At 39.0% G+C, this 20,085-nt stretch overlaps 3 protein-coding genes across 5 annotated transcripts in view; 2 read left to right on the top strand and 1 right to left on the bottom strand.

The window, feature by feature from the left end:
* LOC118280987 (oxysterol-binding protein-related protein 8) overlaps positions 1-20,085 on the top strand; it is an 85,230-nt gene that overhangs the window by 26,060 nt on the left and 39,085 nt on the right. For both annotated transcript variants that reach the window (XM_050700923.1, XM_050700924.1), the window contains exons 8-9: positions 723-843; positions 2,083-2,183. In XM_050700923.1, coding sequence (XP_050556880.1) covers positions 723-843; positions 2,083-2,183 — 222 coding nt within the window. The remainder of the gene's footprint in view (positions 1-722; positions 844-2,082; positions 2,184-20,085) is intronic.
* Positions 8,924-11,154, top strand: LOC118271518 (putative nuclease HARBI1). The gene is given in 7 exon segments (XM_035587625.2): positions 8,924-9,343; positions 9,418-9,589; positions 9,832-10,022; positions 10,242-10,377; positions 10,480-10,621; positions 10,746-11,096; positions 11,099-11,154. Coding segments are annotated over 7 exon segments (1,137 nt in total). The 5' UTR covers positions 8,924-9,254.
* Positions 11,281-13,129, bottom strand: LOC126911874 (nuclear apoptosis-inducing factor 1-like). 2 transcript variants are annotated; one of them, XM_050700974.1, is made up of 5 exons: positions 12,598-13,129; positions 12,367-12,499; positions 12,066-12,248; positions 11,920-11,983; positions 11,281-11,706 (listed from the first exon to the last, which is right to left on the bottom strand). In XM_050700974.1, exons 1-5 carry the CDS (start codon positions 12,645-12,647, stop codon positions 11,282-11,284), a joined length of 855 nt encoding a protein of 284 aa, XP_050556931.1. In that variant the 5' UTR covers positions 12,648-13,129; the 3' UTR covers position 11,281. The 2 variants fall into 2 exon arrangements, with proteins under 2 accessions (XP_050556931.1, XP_050556932.1); XM_050700975.1 differs by lacking the exon at positions 12,066-12,248.

Genomic DNA, 20,085 nt, shown 5'->3' with positions numbered 1-20,085 from the left:
CCATCTAGGATTGCCAGATCGATTCTTCTTGTTATCGGGATCAATAACCGATGTTTCGGGAATTTAGGTGGTATTCCACATTGGGCACCCGTTTAAATGGCACCCAAGCTAATGGCACCGATGATGTTCCACATTGGGCACCCATAGGTATTTTTCGTAGGTGCCATTTGTGGAATAACTTTTAATTTTATATTTTATTCCACTTATGGCACCTGAGCAAGTAGATACTAGTGTTGGGAAGTTTACGTTTCTCAGCACGTTAAATAATATCGAGTATGATCCGTAGAGAGTTTAACGTGTCATTTATCAAGTGAAACCTTTAGCATAGAGCAGGGTGTGTTTTGAAGTATTCACACAGTAAAACTCATGAGGCTCTCGCACTAGTGTTGATGTGCTTTTAGCTTTTTTTATGGTATAAGCTGGTAAAAGAGCATACGGATCACCTGATGGTAAGCAATCGCCGCCGCCCATGGACATCGAAAGACGTTAGGAATTTAAGGGTTGTAGGGGAATCGGGGATTGGGGTGATTAGAGAGGGGGGTAATTGGACCTCCGGACAACGAAATACAACCCAAGCGTTGTTTCACGTCGGTGTACTAAGTACTTGGCCGTGGTATCACTCCAATCGAGCCGGCCCATTTGCGCTGAAGCAAGGATGGTTCTCGTACAAGTATTAGTGTGTTTTTAGTTATTTTAACTATAAATTAATATTTTTTGTATAGGAGCGGTAGTACAGCCCCTTCCGACCGCGCACCTGATCTTCCGCGCCCCGTCGCAGGCAGCCGGCCACTGCTGGCTCGACGGGCTGGAGCTCGCACTACGATGCAGCAATGCTATGCTCAGGTGAGCGATCAAACACTTTTTTTTTATGATTATCACCTGATGGTAAGCAATCGCCGCCGCCCATGGACACTTGAAACACCAGAGGCGTTACAAGTGCGTTACCGGCTTTTTGGGAGTTAGGAATTTAAGGGTTGTTGTTCGGGAATGGGAAGATTGGGAAGGGGGAATTGGGCCTCCGGTAACCTCACTCACACAACACCAGCGTTGTTTCACGTCGGTATTCTACTCGGCCGTGGTATCACTCCGGTCGAGCCGGCCCATTCGTGTCGAAGCATGGCTCTCCCACACTTAAAAACTACGCTAACGCCATCTATACAACGCAAAAACGATATTTTTGTCAGTTTTGAAAAACAATAAATGATACGCTCACCCCTTATTACATGGGACTTATAAGTGGTGAAAAGTGGGTGTACATTGTACATTGGCATTACGTGCTGTAATGTGCACCTCTGCTTACCTCTTCGGTGATAAAAGGTGTGACGTTGCAACGTTTTGAAAAAGATTTTTGCGGTGGGTTGGGTAGATGGAGTTGGCATCGTTTTTTTATGGAATAACCTGACGGTAAGCGATCAGTGCCGCGCATGGACACCCGCAACACCAGAAGAGTCACAGGTGCGTTGCCGACCTTTCAAAAAGGAGTATGCTCTTTTCTTCGTTTTCGAGTAACTTGTTTATCTTAGTGAGGGCATTACGTTTTGTGCTCATCAAAAATTTAACTAATTTTTGACATAATAACCACACTTGTCAAACTACTCCCATTAAAGCCGTGGCAGATACTTATAAACACCTTATATGTATGCCTTAATTGCTGTAGCTTCGGTTGCTGAACTAAGTTTATAACCTGTATTTCAGCAATCAGTGTCTCTACCCTCAGATATTATACAACGTAATTGTACAGTGTGCGTGTCTTCTATAATCCCAACACTTGTCAAAGCACTTGAGAATTACAATAGGGTCTAATCTATCTTTACCCTGACTAATTTTTAGGTACTTTTTATACGTCGGAATGACTTATTTACTCCCGCTCCTAAACTTTGATTCGTTTTATCTAAGTATTGTATCATGGCTTTTTTTGATGTTGTTTGGTTTAAGGGGGAGTTTCACGCAGTGATTTAAGGGGGGAAAATCATCCAATGTCTACTCCCTGCTTGGACGAGGCAAGAGGGTGTGTCAGACTCTTACTGACTAAAAACCACACCGTTCCTTCGAAATCTAATCTAAGTCTAATTTCTTGTCTAGATGTTCTCGCTCCCGTCCCGAGCAGACGGTTGCGGCAGACTCCCCCGCCACTCAGACCAACCTATCGCATGAGGATCTTGAAAAACACTTCAATGAACACGGTAAGTACATATTTATACATATATTTACTCATATAGGGTGACTGGTAATTAGTGAACGATATTTAAACACGTGATTGTACTCATGATTACAAACAACTTTCCCGAAGAAACTTTTTTTGTATACTCGTTAGTTTTGTTTTTATCGCGATAATAAAATAACAAAATTTTGGGCGCGCGTGCTTTTGTATGATCAGCTGTTAGCAGCGAGGCGCCCGCGCCCGTGTTCGTAACATTACGCGCGCGTGCTAATGAAATTTTGTTGTTTTGTTGTTATCTGTTGATTGAAAAATTGGCCATAATAATAGGATATTATCTATTCTGTAGCCTTAGTATGAGTTTTTTCTACGTTCAAAGTAATCGAAATGAGAGCGCATTCTCTCGCTCTGATTGGTTGGTTCATTCGAGCCGGCCAATCAGAGCGCCGAACACGCTCTGGTTTCGATCTCGTTAAACGTAAAGCAAACTCGTACTAAGGGTACAAAATAACATAATCAATTTGAAGCAACTAATTGGCATTTTACTCTGAAATAATCAAAATTTTACTGTTTAAGCATTAATTTAGGTATTTAAACCACTGCAAAATAAGGTAATAAATACAACTTTATCGTAATGTTTTAACATTTTGAGCACATTTGAATTTAGTATGTTAGTACGAGTTTGCTTTACGTTTAAAGTAATCGAAACGAGAGCGCGTACCGCTGATTGGCCGGTTCGAATAAACCAACCAATCAGAGCGCCGAACACGCACTCGTTTCGATTACTTTAAACGTAAAGCAAATTCGTACTAAGGGTACAGATGGGTTATAAAGACTGGCTAATACTTTATCTTTTTAATTTATTTTCTTAAACCTCAACCCTAATGCACGTATCGCTAAAATTATTATAATATAGTGCTAAAACTATCAGAGCCCTCTTCACATAGCTCCCCTTTAATGTCTATATCGGATTACTCCCCCAAAAAACAGACAAATTCTTTAGACAGAAAAGTCACATACCAGGTGCCAAAAAAACTAAAAACGCGTAAAACGAAATGGGCTCAATTTATGGAGTCTATAGAAATGCTATCCAAAGAACACGATTCAAGCGACTCGCCAGAAAGAGATAGCAGGTTCTTGGACTTCTTGAAAAAGAAAGAGACGGGTATAGGTCGTAATTCGGCTTCTACGTCATCGATGAAGTTTGATAAGGAACCGAGAATTAAGAAACAAATGAGTAAGAGTTTTGCTTCGAGCCCATATAAGATTGAGTTGAAAAAATCACCTATTCTAAAGTGTCTTGAACTGCCAAAAATGTCTACTTTAGACAGGTCGAAAGAGAAATTAGCCTCGACAAGTTTAATAGAGGAGAATTTCATTAAATTCATGTCTTCGACATTCCCGAAACGGCGTAGTTCTACACCTATGATGATAGCTCAAAAACGGATCGGCGAATTGCGAGAATCGGGGATCAAAACCGATTCGGAGAATGACGATGTGTTTATAAAAGCGAAAAGGAGGTTGTATAAAGGTTCCGAAGTCATTTGCGATACGCCTGAGAATATTATTATTAAGACAGCGCCATCTGTTGAGAGGGTGCGGGAGTATAGTTCGTCGTCTTCTGATGAGAGAGAGGCGTATAGGTTAGTATGGGATAGTGATATCAGAAGGGTGATTTTCCACAAGAGATGTGCTATGTTACGAAGATGTAATAGTTAACTGTGAAATTGTCGGGGTGGTTTTTAGTCAGTAAGAGTCTGACACTCCCTCTCGCCTCGCCCAAGACGGGAGAAGACATTGAATGATTTTCCTCTCTTAAAAAAAGCTGTGAAACTATGTGATCGTTTCCACTAATACTAAGCTATGTAGCTGTGCGAGGAAGATGTGCAGCTCGAGTATGCGATGTATCGATAGTAGGAAAGCCATCCATAGCACGTATCTTTCCATATAAAAAAAACATAGCTTAGCTGAGTCCGTTTCCACTAGTACTAAGCTATGTGTACCAATGAATATGATAGGTGGAAGCCAAACGCATCCACAGCAACGTAGCATAGCACATCTCTGGTGGAAAAGTATGCCTGACCAAGTTATTTAGTATGCAGGTAAGAAAATAAAAGATTGATTTAGTACAAAGACAGTAACCATTGGTTCGCTATTGAGTGTTTTAATGGTTACAAAAGATGTGACTTCTTCTATATATATGCAAGTGTGGGAGAGCCATACTTCAGCACGATAGCGCTGGCTCGACCGGAGTGATACCACGGCCGAGCAGAAAACCGACGTGAAACAACGCTTCCGTTGTGTGAGTGAGGTTATCGGAGGCCCAATTACCCTCCTTCCCAATACCCGATTCCCCAACAACCCTTAAATGCCTAACCCCTAAAAGGCCGGCAACGCCTCTGGTGTTTCGGGTGTCCATGGGCGGCCACGATTGCTTACCACCAGGTGATCCGTCTGCTCGTTTACCGGCCTATTCCATAAAAAAGTTACCTGGCAATAAAAGTCCTGTCAAAATCGGTTCAGCCATTTCAGAGATTAGCTTAGCTTCTGGTGTTTCGGGTGTCAGTGAACGGCGGCGATTGCTTACTATCAGGTGATCCGTTTCTGCTCGTTTATCGGCTTATACCATAAAGAAAAAAAAAAACTACTGTCTTTGCACCAAATCAATGTTTCATTACCTCTCCTGTATACCAAATAATTTGACTCGAAATACTTTAAAAATAAAATATATTCTTATAGGAAAACAATATATCCTCCGTTAATAAATACTCCGGCTAAATACTCCGTAATAGATTATGAGAAATTACCATCAGCGAGTTTCAAAGCGAGCAACGCCGAGCGTCGCGACGACAGGCTTATAACGCAAAATGTGTATGTCGCCGGCAAAATTGTTACTACCGGTAAGAAAATTAATAAAAAAAAGGTATTTAGGATGGTTTCCTAATTAAATGATCAGTATCCTTTAGTATGAGTTTACTTTACGTTGAACGAAAATGAAATGAGAGCGCGTTCGACGCTCTGATTGGCCGGCTCCAATGAAACAACCAATCATTGCGCGCTTTCTTTTCGATCTCGTTTAAACGTAAAGCAAACTCGTACTAAGGCCTCAGTATCGTGATCGAAATTAAAAAAGTAATTACGGTTTGCTAAAGTACAGTATTTGAGGATGCTCGATTAATTTCGAGCTACATCATTATGAGTCCCGGTCTTGACTTGAAACAAGTCGAGCGTCCTTGAACAGTTACTTGAGCCGTGTGGTTTATTTAATTTTGTATGCGTTACGATAGTTGTTTATTACATAATTTAAAACATTAAATGGGGAGTAATCTAAAGCTATATTTCTTTCATTTTTAATTAGGCCATGAAATCTCGAAATAGCGAGTTTTATGTTTCGTAATTGTTTTTGAGTTCTAAGCTAATTATTTTGGTATGTAAGTAGTAAGGCTAGATTGGTTTGAAGTGCTGTGTGTTCATTCATTCGATTTTATTTAAATATTTAAGGTTTCTTTCTTCATAAAAATGGCGACTTGTAAATACACTAAAACCACCCCGGTGGCCACTCTCAGCACCTGTAAGAAGCACCGGCTCTAATTAGATCTCCTCCAGAGCCTTTACGGTGCAACACCAGGGAGCCTACTCTAATTCAACGAAAATACTGTCCAGAAGTACTGCTTTCTGCATCAGGCTCTTGATCCAACCATCTAACGTTAGCCTACTCAGGTGTTGGTCGAAGCTTTTGGCTATGAGGCCATTGGCAGATACGACTATCGGCACAATGATTGCTGAATCTACATCCCACATGTCGACAACCTCATGAGCTAAATCAAGATATTTACTGGCTAGGAAAAGCATTTATTTTTATTTGACAGAAAACACGCACACAAATATAAAGAATATGTGTATAAAAACACAAATACTTATTTAGGGTGACAGGTAATTACTACAATTCTATTTATTGCGAACCTTTGTGAACAAAAATGAACGAATGAAATGAAGATAAATAAATAGGGTTTCATTTGAAACTAAAAATAAAACGTTATTTTACGTAATTTCATTAGTAAATCAATAAAACCTACGGCCGAAAATTAAACGAAATTTCGGATTCGAGAACCGGAGTAGGCCCCCTGTTACGGCATATCCCTATGGATACGGAATACGTATCCCATGAGCCTCGGGTATGTCATACCCTAGAGGAACCTCTGTTTACTCGTATATTTACGTAATTATAAAATAAACTCGAATATAAACTGAATTCAGTTGTACCCGCGTTCAGTACGGACCAGTAGTGTATTTGACAGCTGTCTTTGTTACTGACATTGCCGGTCGGTACGTTCCCGACACAACAAACTGTATCTATAAATGTTCTACGTCTATTATTTTTAAATTTAAATACGTTATCATTGTAACTATAGATTTGCGTCTGTTGTTCCGTCACCTGCAGCGGTGTAAATACGTTTAAACTTCAACGTTGTAAAATTGGATACTTTCCTTAGAAAAGAATAAATTATTTAGACTTTTCTACAAACTCATACGAAATTCATAGAAAATACCGGTTTTGACGTTTCGAAAATAGGAGGTCTACTCTAATTCAACAAAAAACGAAGTTTCGTCCGAAACATCGCAGATTGCATATTACAATTCTATTGCAAAGTTTCGTGAACAAAAATGAACGAAAGAAATGAAGATAAATAAATAGGTTTAGATTTGAAATTAAACCTGGGCTTATAATCTCTAATTATAAGTTTGAAATTGCCAACCCGCATCGAGCAAGCGTGACGTTTAATGCTCAAACCTTCTCTAGCGAGAAGAAGCCTTTGGCCAGTAGTGGCTACTTATAGGCTGTTGATGTGATGTAATATCCTAGTCTTTACTTATACAATAGCCTGAAATGAAGTCTGAATTATACAAATTACCATTTGCTAGTAGGTAAATTATAATTCAGTATCTATTATGGTATTGTGAAACTAATCAGTCACTTCCTGCTTCGTTGAGAAGTAAATATGATAGGTATATACATACATAGATACATATTAGCATTTGTCTCATGATTGAAATACATACATACATGGGAGAGCCATGCTTCGGCACTGCTGGGCAGGCTGGATCGGAGTGATACCACGGTCGATCAGAAAACCGTCGTGAAACTACGCTTGCGTTGTGTGAGTGAGGTTACCGTAGGCCCGATTACCCAATTGCACAACAATGCCTCCCAATCTTCTCTACTTACCGTCATCATTAGTCTATAAGTGACCACTGCTGACAAAGGCCTCTTCTTACACAGGAGGTTTGAGCATTAACCACGACGCTTGTGCTTAGCGGGTTGGCGATTTCAAACTTATAATTATGTATGTAATTAGAAATTATAACCCAGATTTCCTCACGATGTTTTCCTTCACCGTTTGTCAGTGGTGTCTAAATAATTTTAGAAAGTACATATAACTCAGAAAAAGTCACATTGGTACTTCCTGTTGGTAGGTTTTGAATCCGCACCCTTGTGCATGAGAAGCGGGCGTTTCAAACTCGGTAAATGAGCAAAATACAAAAAATGGACCGTCTGGTGTGGCTCTGTTGAATAAAACGTAGGTGTAGGTAACAATTTCTCAGAAATTTTATTATTCCATCGCCCACTTAGGAGCAGATTTCTCAAGTTAAAACCAAAATATGACCTTTAAGATAGGTACAAAGTTTGTCGAGAGTAAAGTTCGTTAAGAAAAGGAGGATGCCTCCGACCAGGCGAAGTGATCGTGCCTGGCGGGCTTTCTGCCCAACTGTTGTTCGTTGGGATTTTCTATCCATGTTTATTTGCATGTAAACTATCACATGTGCGATGGGATTTGTGTCTTCGATCGTCTATCGTCATTTGACTATTGTCATATGTCATGTGTCGTTTTAACTTCAATGTGTCGCCACAACGCTATAGTCGGGTCATTACAAACGTGCGAACTGTCAGAAGTCATTTTTATCAATACTCTTAGTCAGAGTTTGCTAAACGCTCTGATTGGTTGGTTCATTCGAGCCGGCCAAACAGAGCGCCGAACGCGTTCTCGTTTCGATTACTTTAAACGTAAAGCAAACTTGTACTAAGGTTACTGATCTCTCGCTCACACTTATGCCTGTTGTGGAGGTAGTAACATTCGTTTGACGCGGCAGTTCGCACGTTTGTAATGGTCCAACGCGCGTTTTTTAAAGCGTTACGCGACGCGACGTCTAGCATGAGCGATTTAGACGCGAACACGAAGCGGTGCGGTGCGGCGCGAAAACAACAAATTGTCAAAATGTATTGACGTGGCATACGACACCAACCGCATGTGGGATGCGGTGAGCGATTCGCGTTCACTTTTAGATCGATCTCTCAAGACGTCGCGTAAAATCGTCTAATACGGCCTTTACAATCAGTATTATAAATTTACAATGAATAAGTTATGTCTACCGATAGAGATAATACAATGAATAAGTTATAGCTACACCAATATAATAAAGTCGGAGAGTTTGTTTGCACAGCCCATCTAGAGCCAACAATATCTATAGAACAATAGGAAACTTAATTTGATGAAGTACTGTGTTTTATTCGTAGAAAGGGGTAAGCAGAGAAGGTATAAAAACTGCACGGTTAACACGGTGCCTGGACAACTCCGTGCAACGTGTAGTGGGTTCGACTCCCGAACGGAATAACTCTTTACTGCCGCAATCAGACTCAAAACAATTGCTAAGCACTGGCTTAAGTAATCATTAAATGATCTCCAGTGTGCTAAGCACGAAAACTATCGAGAAAGTGTTCGTATCGCAATCGAAAGAATTTTCTATGAGATTTGAACAGCGCCCCTACCGTGCGTAAAAGGAACTAAATGTCGCAAGCACGAATGTTTTTGACAACTATCGTATAGTAATCGTATCGTATTGCTATCGAAACCTAGAACATTTTGATACAAATTGGAAGCACGAACGAGCTTTTGACGTCCGGTAACGTAAATTTCGAAGGCTGGCTATCGAAACGACTCGAAACATTTGTCACTCAGAATTTGACGGTGAGAAAGGTACAACTAACATAAAAATATTATAGTAATTGTGAGATTTAGTTATTGTGAGCTTTTATAAAATGCCAAGACCGCCGTTGTATCAGCAAAGTACAACAAGTACTTTGCTTGCTGCTATTTTACTTGGAGAAGATGATTTAAGAGAAACTACGTAAGTACCTAACTATCCAAGTTATATTTTTTTCACTCACACAGAAAATAATACGAATTAACTAATTGTTACAGCGAAATCCGACGCCGAGCTATACTCAGAAAGTCGGTAAATCCAATGGATATTACCGACACTGAGTTTAAAAACAGGTACAGGCTGACTAAAGATGCTTTCAAGTTCCTTTGTGAACAATTAAAAGCAAAATCGAATTTGAAAGCAAGTTCAAGAGTCAGTTTTGAGCTTAAGGTAAGAATCTTGCCAATAAAGTAAATAGGTAATAGTGTACTAAATGGATGGAATAAAAGTTAAAACATAACATTTGTTCAATATCACATTTCCTTTCACTGTTATGAGTAAGTAGGTATGTAAGGGGAAGTAAGTCTATTACCATATACTGAGCATGGTTTTTGATTCTGTGCTGTTACTGATTTACATCAAATTATGTAAATAATTTATTAAATTATATATAATTTATAATAATGTTACAGGTTCTTAGTGCGCTATCCTTTTATGCCACTGGATCTTACCAGCGTTTGGTTGGCAATGCTAAGTATTTGGGCCAAACCACTGTAAGCAAATGTGTCAAAGAAGTGACTGAAGCACTTATATCCCCTAGGATATTAAACACTTTTATAAAATTCCCAAAGTCAAGACTTGAAAGAGATGCAGTAAAAAACAAGTTAGTATCACATGAACATTACCTATGTTAACACTGTAAATTGTTATTAATAAGAAAATAACTTGGTTTAAATAAACATTATTATATTTTAATTATAAGTTCCCATTACTGGTAGAATACTGCTTTTCATATTTTTATAGAAATATTTAAAAATGTACATAACAAGTGTAAAGGTAAATAAAGAGAATCAATTATGTATGTGTAATTGTTTTGTTGCAGATTTTTTTCCAAGTATGGCTTTCCTGGTGTGGTAGGATGTATTGATGGCTGCCACTTTCATATTTTTACACCAAACAAGGAGAGGGAACATTTGTTTTACTGCCGAAAACATTTCCATTCTCTGAATGTGCAAATGGTAAGTATGACTTAACCCTCACAACTAAGCAATAAGTAGGTACTTATGGCAAGGTTATGAAAATGAATTGAAAGATTTGTAATGATTTTGATTTCATTTTAGATTTGTGACAGTGACTGCCGGATATTAAATGTAAATGCCAAATATGGAGGAGCCACGCATGATGCCTTTATTTGGGATAACAGTGGAGCCAATAGCTACATGCAGGAGTTACACCGGAACCATGAACAAGTATGGTTGTTAGGTAAGTAGATAGACTTTCTACATACTTAATTTTATGATAAGATGAAATCAATGAGCCGAGCCAGGGGTGAAACCGTAAGCAGTATATATTATGTTTTTTTAATAATATATCTATTTTTTTACAGGTGATTCTGGCTACCCTCAGCGACCATGGCTAATGACGCCCATTTTGGATGCGGTAGAGGGAACTCCTGCGTCCAAATATAATGTGGTGCACGGAAAAACCAGGGTTGTGGTCGAAAACACGTTTGGACGCCTGAAAAACCGGTGGCGATGCTTATCCAAAGACCGCACACTGCATTATACCCCTGAAAAATGTGCGAAAATCATAATGGCTTGTTGTGTCTTACACAATTTGGCTATTAATTTTAATGTACCTGAGCCACAATCAGAAGCAACCACAACAGTCCACCCACAAGGTTCACCTGATACCTCTACTGAGGCAAATCATGAAAATGAAAGAGGAGATGATTTGGTTAGGGAAGGGCACTTCGCAACATTTTGGTTGCCAGAATAAATAGACTTCATACTTAATTCAAGTGTTTTATTGTTTTTCTACAAAAACCTCTTAATTAATAAAATGTATATATGTATAACTAACTTAACTACCTTAAAAACTAATTTAACCTAATCTTAACCCTTAAAATAAAATTATAAATACCTAATCTTCCTTTTTTTCTAAAAATTTTTTTAAAACATTCAGTGCCTCTTTCGTAATCTCCTGCCACTGAGCCTGTAAAGAGAGCTCTGCATCTCTCTGTCTTACCCTCTCTCGTATATCCATCTCTCTTATTCTTAACTCCTCTCGTTGCAAATCCAAACGCTCTTGTTCTATCATATCATATCTTTTCTCACGCTCTCTAGCATACTCTCTAGCATTCCTGTCATTCTCTACACACATTTTAATTAAACTAGCCTTGGCCTTTTTTGCTGGTGGAGGCTTCCAGCTCTCTTCCTCGATTGGAGGATTGGTGGTTGGTGGTGTTGGTGGTGTTGGTGGAGGCACTGGCGAAGGGCAGGCTTCGTGGGGAACGGTGAAAGGTGGGAATACAGTTGGCTCGCTGCTGGTCCCAGGAATATTCCAATCTGTAAAAAGATAAACATAATACATCAAATATTAAAGGCTTAGGCAATGCTTACATGAACATATTGTCCGCTGTTGACTGTGAGTATGTTCACTGTCTGCCATATTATGGACACGGACTCTGTCTGCAGTATGCATTTTCACCAAGCTGACAATATGTTATGGTGTACAATGCGCTACATGTGCGAACAAAACAGAATATTTATTTATTTTACCCTTATCTTGTTCTTCAATTACTATGGTTGCAGTTAGAGCCTCTGTTCCATCACCATCTTCCACCTGTAATCAGATTTATATAATCATCAACTAATCAATATTAACTTAATAATTAGATAAAACTTAAATAATGTAATAAGCAAACCAAATTAAAGCCAGCTTCTTGCACTGCCATGCCAGTAGCCGCTTGCACTCCAACTATTTGCATGACCCTGTTTTCAAGGTCAGTCAAACATAATTGGAGTGCAGGCCCACCACCAGTGCCACTAGCTGCCCTGCTAATTTTCGCACACTTCTTTTTGCAGTTATTTTTGTAATCGCTCCAAACCTTAGCAAAATGGAAAAAAAAGAAAAATGAAGCAGAAGTTTCCAAGCAAAAACAGGAAATGTAACACAAACATATAGGTGCAAAGCGTGTAATAATAAAAATGTACGAGTAAACATACTTTTCTCCACTTTTCCTCAGACCTAGGTTCTCCCGAGCCTTCACAGTTTAATTTTGAGGTCAGCTCCTTCCATTTGGCCTGGATGTAACTGCGACCCCGGGGGCCGCCCGAGGGTTTAGACAAATCCCCATTCCTGATATTAGAAATTGAAACACATTAAATTATTTTCCAGCACAAACAAGGATCTAGTCAAACGAACATTTTGAATTTTTTTATTATAAATTTACTTACCTTTCCATGAATTCCACCATTATTTCATATTGGAGTTGACTTGTCCTCATTTTATACTTAAAGTTTTAAATGTAACAATCAAACAATATTTGTAAACAATGAACCGGCAAATGTCGGCGGTAATGTCAAATACAACGTTCGGAAATCATAAACAATTTTATGAAACTAAGTACTTAATTTTTTCATAGATAATGTCATGTTATATTTCTTTTAACTCGCTTTAAGAACTTTTTACACATAATTAATATTTATTTCCTAAATATTATGTCATAAAACGTGTAGACAAAGGTGGAAATATATTTAAAATTTAATTTAGTTTTCAGACGAAATTTTTATGTTCAACAAGTCATTCAAATCGTTCACTTGGCTGCTTCTCTAGTTTACATTAGCATGACGTCACTATCGAATTGGATTCGAGCTCTCGATAGTTGAAAGAATAGGCTTCGTGCTGCCACACTCCGTTAACGTCTCATGACGTATCGTCATCTCGATACGTTTACGTTACGAATGCGATAGTTATTCGTGCTTGGCGCTCAGTTCGTTTCGGCATTTCTTCTCAGAGTAGACGGATAGGAAATGCCGGCGTCATCTAGTTAATTGAAATATTGACGTGTAAAAGTGTTATTTTATGACCTATTTACAGAAATAAATATCACATATCAATGACTCCGAGTACGGCGATGGTGATATTATGCATGTATCATACATATAAACCTTCCTCTTGAATCACTCTATCTATTTAAAAAATCTATTCTATTAATTAAAGATTTAAGCATACAAAGGTACATAGGGACAGAGAAAGCGACTTTGTTTTGTACTATGTAGTGATGCCATAATATTAAAGAAGAAAGAGCAAGAACGGGCAATTAATACCTAGATATTCTTAAACAGAATTCTTAACTAAGTTTTCTAGGTAGACATTTTGTTTAAACAAAAGGAATTAATTATGTACCTAATTTAGTGTTCTTAATTATATTAGACAGATTCTTGCTTGTTGTTGAATTAATGAAGAAATTAAGAGGAGTCTCTCTTAGCTTTTAGTATTTTTTCTAAACGTTGCCCCACACTAGGATTTTCTCCTGTGTCGTGGGTGCGTTTACAAACATACAAGTTCACATACATATCACACTCAGACCCAAAACAACAATTTGTGGATTATACTAATCGCCGTACTCAGAGTCATTGAGAAATGATATTTATTTTTGTAAGTAGGCTATAAAATAACACTTTTGCACGTCAATATTTCAAATAGCTAGATGAGGCCGGCATTTCCTATCTGACTACTCTGAGAAGAAATGCCGAAATAAACTTAGAGGTCATTTAATGATTACTTAACCGATTCCTTAGTAATTGTGCTAAATAGTTCCTAAGGAATAGTTTAAGTAAACATTAATTCTTTGAGTGCGGCAGTAAGGGTTATTCCGTGTGGGAATCGAACTCGCTACACGTTGCACGGCAGCCAGTTGCCCAGCCACCGTACCAACTGTGCAGTTTTTACAATGTCTAATAGCTACATGATGATGATTGACTGCCTCTTTGGTCGAGTGGTCGCAAGTGCGACTGCCGAACACGGGGTCTCTCCCGATTACCGGGTCGGGCAAAGTATTATTGGGTGCTTCCGGTTTTTCGAAAAAATTCTCAGTGGTAGCACGGAGTCTGGAATTGTGTCCAGTATATGGCAATAGGCTCACCCCTATTACATGGGACTTATAACACAAATTGTGAAAAGTGGGTGTACATTGTATAGCGGCATTACGTGTCGTAATGAGCACCTCTGCCTACCCCTTCGGGGATAAAAGGCGTGACGTTGCTTTTTTTTTGTTGCTACATGATGAATGAAACAGTGTATTTGACTAGTAAATGTCGAAACATTATACCTACCTATTCATATGTATATGATGTCATTTGCAACCTACTTCAAGTTTATATGACGTGTTTTAGAGGTACAATGTAAATGTGTAGCGCAGAAGGTATAATCGTAAATATTATGTTTTTGGTTAATCTTTTTGGTCTTACTGCCGTACTCAGAGACATTTAATGGTTAATTAAACTATTCCTTAGTAACGATTTTGTATCGAAAACAATTGCTAAGGACTGGGTTAAGTAACCATTAAATGACTCTGAGTTCGGCAGTTTGGGTGATTTTTTTGTTTTATGTAATAAGATTGATCTCGTTCAACGTAAAACAAACTCATAGTAAGCCCTCTAATTCGAACAAAAATTAGGTCTTATTGAGAATAAGGGCTTGTTAAATAGTGAATGTTACATTGTTTAAACCTCTACTTTTTTATGGTATAAGTCGGTAAACGAGCAGACGGATCACCTGATGGTAAGCAATCGCCGCAGCCCATAGACACCAGAGGCGTTACAAGTGCGTTGCCGATCTTTTGAGGGTTAGGAATTTAAGGGTTGTTTAAGAATTTGGGATTGGGTAGATTAGGAAGGGCCAATTACTTAATTGGGCCTCCGGTAACCTCATTCACACAACGCAAGCGTTATTTCACGTCGGTTTTCTGCTCGGCCGTGGTATCACTCCGGACGAGCCGGCCCATTCGTGTCGAAGCATGGCTCTCCCACACTTGCACACCTTTTGTTTATTTAACTTTATCATGACACTAGATATAAAAATGAGCATTCGAAATGTTGCATTGATATCAAGGTCGATGCAATTTAGTTGTCATGTGATTAGGGTGTGATCATATTACTGTTTAGATTTTATATTGTTTGTGACTAGCTGACCCCGCAAACTTCGTACCGCCTCAAATAGTTATTTTTCTCACCTTTTAAACCTTCCATGGATTTCCACAAATAATTCAAGGTTATAATTTGCGAAATTGGTCCAGCCGCTCCAATTTTTGCACGACTTTAGACCGACTTCATGAAGGGATATTGTTTCTTTGGTCGGGTGGTTGTAAGTGCTATTAGGATTTTAGGACTTTCAAAATAGGGGAGTTCATTTGACATTAAAAAATTAGCTAGATAGCTTATAAAGCAAACTCGTACAAAGAGTACCCTTAGAACGACTTTGCTTTACGTTGAAAGTATTCGAAACGAGAGCGTTCGGCGCTCTGATTGGTCGGTTCATTCGCGTTGGCCAATCAGTACCCTTAGTATAAGTTACTTTACGTTTAAAGTAATCGAAACGACAGCTCTTTCCGCACTCTGATTGGTTATTTCAGTTATTTCATTTCGCGCCAGCCAATCTGAGCTCCGAACGCGTTCTCATTTCGTTTTCGTTCAACATAAAGCAAAGTTGAACTAATGTCCGAATACTCCAAGGCTTCTCAATTTTAGGACGCTCTCAAAACTAGTTCCGTCCCTATCAATTCTTTATAAAATGACAGACATAGCACGATATTTAGTACAACTTCAAATTAAGTAGCTTTTCAGTATTCGGGAGTAAGGGTACTGGTCTCTGTCAAAACGTGAACTATTTATTAGTCAAAGTTACGAATTGAAATGGCGACAAATTCTCCCATTCTCCATACCGACATCACACGCCTAATTCAGAAACGTGACTTGAAAACTACAAATGACCTTGACCTTTGAATGACCTGAGATCAATTGTTTACTCAGTAAATTGACTGGCAAACTACGGTGTTTATTTACTAGGAATATTTTCTTAGAACATGTGAATTGAACGGCCTTGGCTTATTAGTCAGGTAATTAAATATTCACAATGTTTTGGTACCTGTACATGTTTAGATATTGCAGTCTTTAAATTAGGATTTTTTTGCCGTAAAGCCGAGTAGGAACCGAGAGGGTGTGTCAGACTCTTACTGACTAAAAGTTTCTACTCCTGCTTTTCGAGCCGGTAGAGTTTCGCTAGGTAGTCCGTAGCTCCGGATCATTGGTAACAGGATAATATCCTAATTTGCTTTAATGTCCGTCTTGTAGATTATGTTACGCAAAATACGCAAAACCATAAAGAGCCCAGTAATACTTTGCACGACTCGGGAGTAGAACCCCTTTCCCGGCAGGCGCACTACGGCCACTCGACCATTGAGGCAGGTTTTATTTTTTGAGGGGGATAAATCATCCAAGCCTTCTCCCGCCTTAAGCAAGGCGAGAGGGAGTGTCAGACTCTTACTGACTAAAAACCACCCCGTTCCTACTCCTGCTTTCCGAGTCGGAGCCCCGGTAAACCTGCTAAGTAGTCCGCAGCTCCGGATGACGATAAGTACCTTAATACGTGTTTTAGGACACCGCTACCATCAGTTATACTAAATAATAAGCTGTTTCAAAGCCTTATCAATATGAACACACCTTATTCCTTACTCACAACGTTTCATAAAATAAAATGATTCAGTGTGATACGATTCGCCGTACGGAACGGACGCGTTCTGTCTTATTCAACGCAAATAATCATTACGTTGTATTATTATTTAATAATAATGTGTCATAATACACATGTGTAGTGTTGTGTTTGTTACTGGTTTATTATAATAATAATACACCAATAAATGTTTGAGTGATTTTTGATGAAGTGTAGTGTCGATTCAATCAATTTGGTGTTTTTTAAAATGTGTGTTTCTGTGAGTCATAACTTATAAGGTTTTTTGACACAGAGAAGCGTTTGTTACTTTTGTTTTTGTTTGATTTATTTAATTAGGTTTTTTTTGTGGTAGAACGAGTTTCTTTAGTTATCGTTTAAGGATAAAATCGTGAGTTTCGAATTAGTGTCTGTCTTGTTCAATAGTGTTTTGTTATTAGGGATTTTTAGGCATTCTGTTTAGATGAATAAATAGGTTAAAAGTAATATTATAAACTAGTTGATGCCCGCGGCTTTCGCTCGCGTTTTCAGCTAGGTAACTGATGTACTAAGGAGTAACTTAGGCTTAGTAATTTTTATTAGTCACAAAGTTTCGTCAAAATCGTCTAGCCGTATCAGAGATTAGCTAGAACAAATAGATAAACAGATAGACAAAACGTGTAAAAAATATCATTTTGATGTATGTATCGTATGTATATTCGTTAATATGCATGTAGTAAAAAGCGGTTATTTCCATATTACAAATAGACACTACAATTTTATTTAGTGGTCTAGATATTAAATTATAGGCTAATCCCCTATAATCTAAAAACCATGGAGTTTCTTTGCGATCCCCCCGTACGAATCCACATTATAAGTGTTATACTTTAGTGTGGGAGAGCCATGCTTCAGCACTGCTGGGCCGGCTCGACCGGAGTGATACCACGGCCGAGCAGAAAATCGATGTGAAACAACACTTGCAAATGACTTCTCCCGTCCTGGAGGAAGCGAGAGGGAGTGTCAGACTTTTACTGACTAAAAACTACCCCGTTCCTACTCCTGCTTTTCGAGCCGGAGCCACGGTAAACCCGCTAGGTAGTCCGCAGCTCCGGATAGCAACAGACTCACCTATATTATTCGGGACTCATAGTATAACTGGTGAAAAGTGGGTGTCACATTTTATATGTGGACCTCTGTCTACCCTTTCACGTATTAAAAGGTGTAATACTATGCAGAACGCATACATACAGTTTCATAATCTTTCCTCCTCTTGGAGTTTATAATGTTTTTACCGTATAAATAAGGAAATAAGGAAAATTTAGAAATATACAATGTTATTATAATAATAGTACCTATATACAACCTACAGTAAATATATAGGTAAATAAATAAGTCTCTTTTGTTTATTATGTTACTATAGCTTCTACTGACGGTTTCACACCACATCAACAGCCTATAAGTGGCCACTGCTGACCAAAAGCCTCTTCTCGCAAGGAGAATTAATCACCATGCTTGCTCAATGCGGGTTGGCGATTTCAAACTTTATGATTTACAATTAGAAATTATAAGCTCAGGTTTCCTCACGATGTTTTCCTTCGTTCTTTCATTCTCTGGTCTTCCGTTTGTCAGTGGTGTTTATATAATCTTAGAAAGTACATATAACTCGGAAAAAGTCACATTGGTACTTACCGTTGGTAGGTTTCGAACCCGCACTCTCATGCAAGAGAAGCGAGCGTCTTAAACCTCCGGGCCACCACGACCTTTGACTTTGACGGTTTCACACCACCCGTTCCTACTCCTGCTTTTTTAGCCGGATCCCCGGTGACCCGCTAGGCACTCCGTAGTATAAATATACAACTACTAAAGTATAAAGTACATACAATATAGTACTAGTATAAAATATAATCCCCACTTTTCACCAGCTATGTTATAATCTGCCTTGAAATCTGGATTACCAGATTTATTATGCATTCTCAGTTAATACCTTAATCTCTTTCATTAAGGGAGATTAAAGAGATTTTATAATCACACTGTTAAGCAAACACTTAAGACCTAATAAAGGTTTTAAGTGTGAGAGAGCCATGCTTCGGCACTGCTGGGCCGGCTCGACCGGAGTGATACCACGGCCGAGCAGAAAATCGACGTGAAACAACGCTTGCGTTGTGTGAGTGATTGTGGGAGAGCCATGCTTCGGCACGAATGGGCCGGCTCGACCGGAGTGATACCACGGCCTCACAGAAAACCGACGTGAAACAACGTTTGCGTTGTGTTTCGTTGTGTGAGTGAGGTTACCGGAGGCCCAATTCCCCCCCAGAGAAGGTTCCCAATCTTCCCCATCCCCGATTCCCGAACAACAACCCTTAAATTCCTAACTCCCAAAAAGCCGGCAACGCACTTGTAATGCCTCAGGTGTTTCAAGTGTCCATGGGCGGCGGCGATTGCTTACCATCAGGTAATACGTCTGCTCGATTGCCGGCTTGTTCCATAAAAAAAAAAAATAAAAAAAAAGTGAGGTTACGGGAGGCTAAACTTTTCCTTCACCATTTGTCATTGGTGTCTAGATAATCTTAGAGAGTACATGTATAACTCGGAAAAAGTCACTGGTACTTGCCGTTGTTAATAAATTCACCGAGAGAAGTGGAAACTATCGTGTCCTTTTCTTCTCTAATAACATTTTCTGATTTGTTTCGTTGCGGGATCCAAGACTGTCATTCGTGTCCCTGGAACGTTTGACTTCAGTGTTCCGGTGTTTTCATGGTTGTATCTACTGTAGATCCTGGTTTACAGGAGTTGCAGCGGTATGGGAGGTTGTGGTATGCTTGTCCCTTTGCCGTTGGTAGGTTTCGAACCTGCATTCTCATGCGTGAGGAGTCTTAAAACTCTGTGTGTCACGATATGCAAAGTCGATATTACGTAGTACAAAAACAAACGTGCTTTTTGCTACAAGTTGCACAGCAGCTCAAATGTTTACATTACAACCTTAAGGTCACCATTCAATGCCGCCATACCTCTCAAGAATATGATCACAACACCTGCTAAACTGTAAACTGTGACAATTTACTATTAGCATAGATCAAAAGAGTTAAAATAGATTTTTTTATGATATTGGACGGCAAATGAGTAGACGGATCACCTGATGGTAAGCAATCGGCGCCGCTCATGGACACCCGCAACACCAGAAGAGTTTGAAGTGTATATTCAGATTTTTTACAGAGAAGGGACTCATTGACTGAACT

The sequence above is a fragment of the Spodoptera frugiperda genome, chromosome 19 (assembly GCF_023101765.2).
Source record: "Spodoptera frugiperda isolate SF20-4 chromosome 19, AGI-APGP_CSIRO_Sfru_2.0, whole genome shotgun sequence".
Taxonomy (NCBI): Eukaryota; Metazoa; Arthropoda; class Insecta; order Lepidoptera; family Noctuidae; genus Spodoptera; species Spodoptera frugiperda.
This window is presented reverse-complemented; position numbering and strand designations above follow the sequence as displayed.

Excerpts from the sequence above, each read along its gene's own strand:
- LOC126911874 (XM_050700974.1), bottom strand. The coding sequence starts at position 12,647 with ATGAGGACAAGTCAACTCCAATATGAAATAATGGTGGAATTCATGGAA. Across the intron at positions 12,500-12,597 it reads ATGGTGGAATTCATGGAAAG|GAATGGGGATTTGTCTAAAC; the intron begins GTAAGTAAATTT and ends TTCTAATATCAG. Across the intron at positions 11,707-11,919 it reads AATTGAAGAACAAGATAAGG|ATTGGAATATTCCTGGGACC; the intron begins GTAAAATAAATA and ends ATCTTTTTACAG.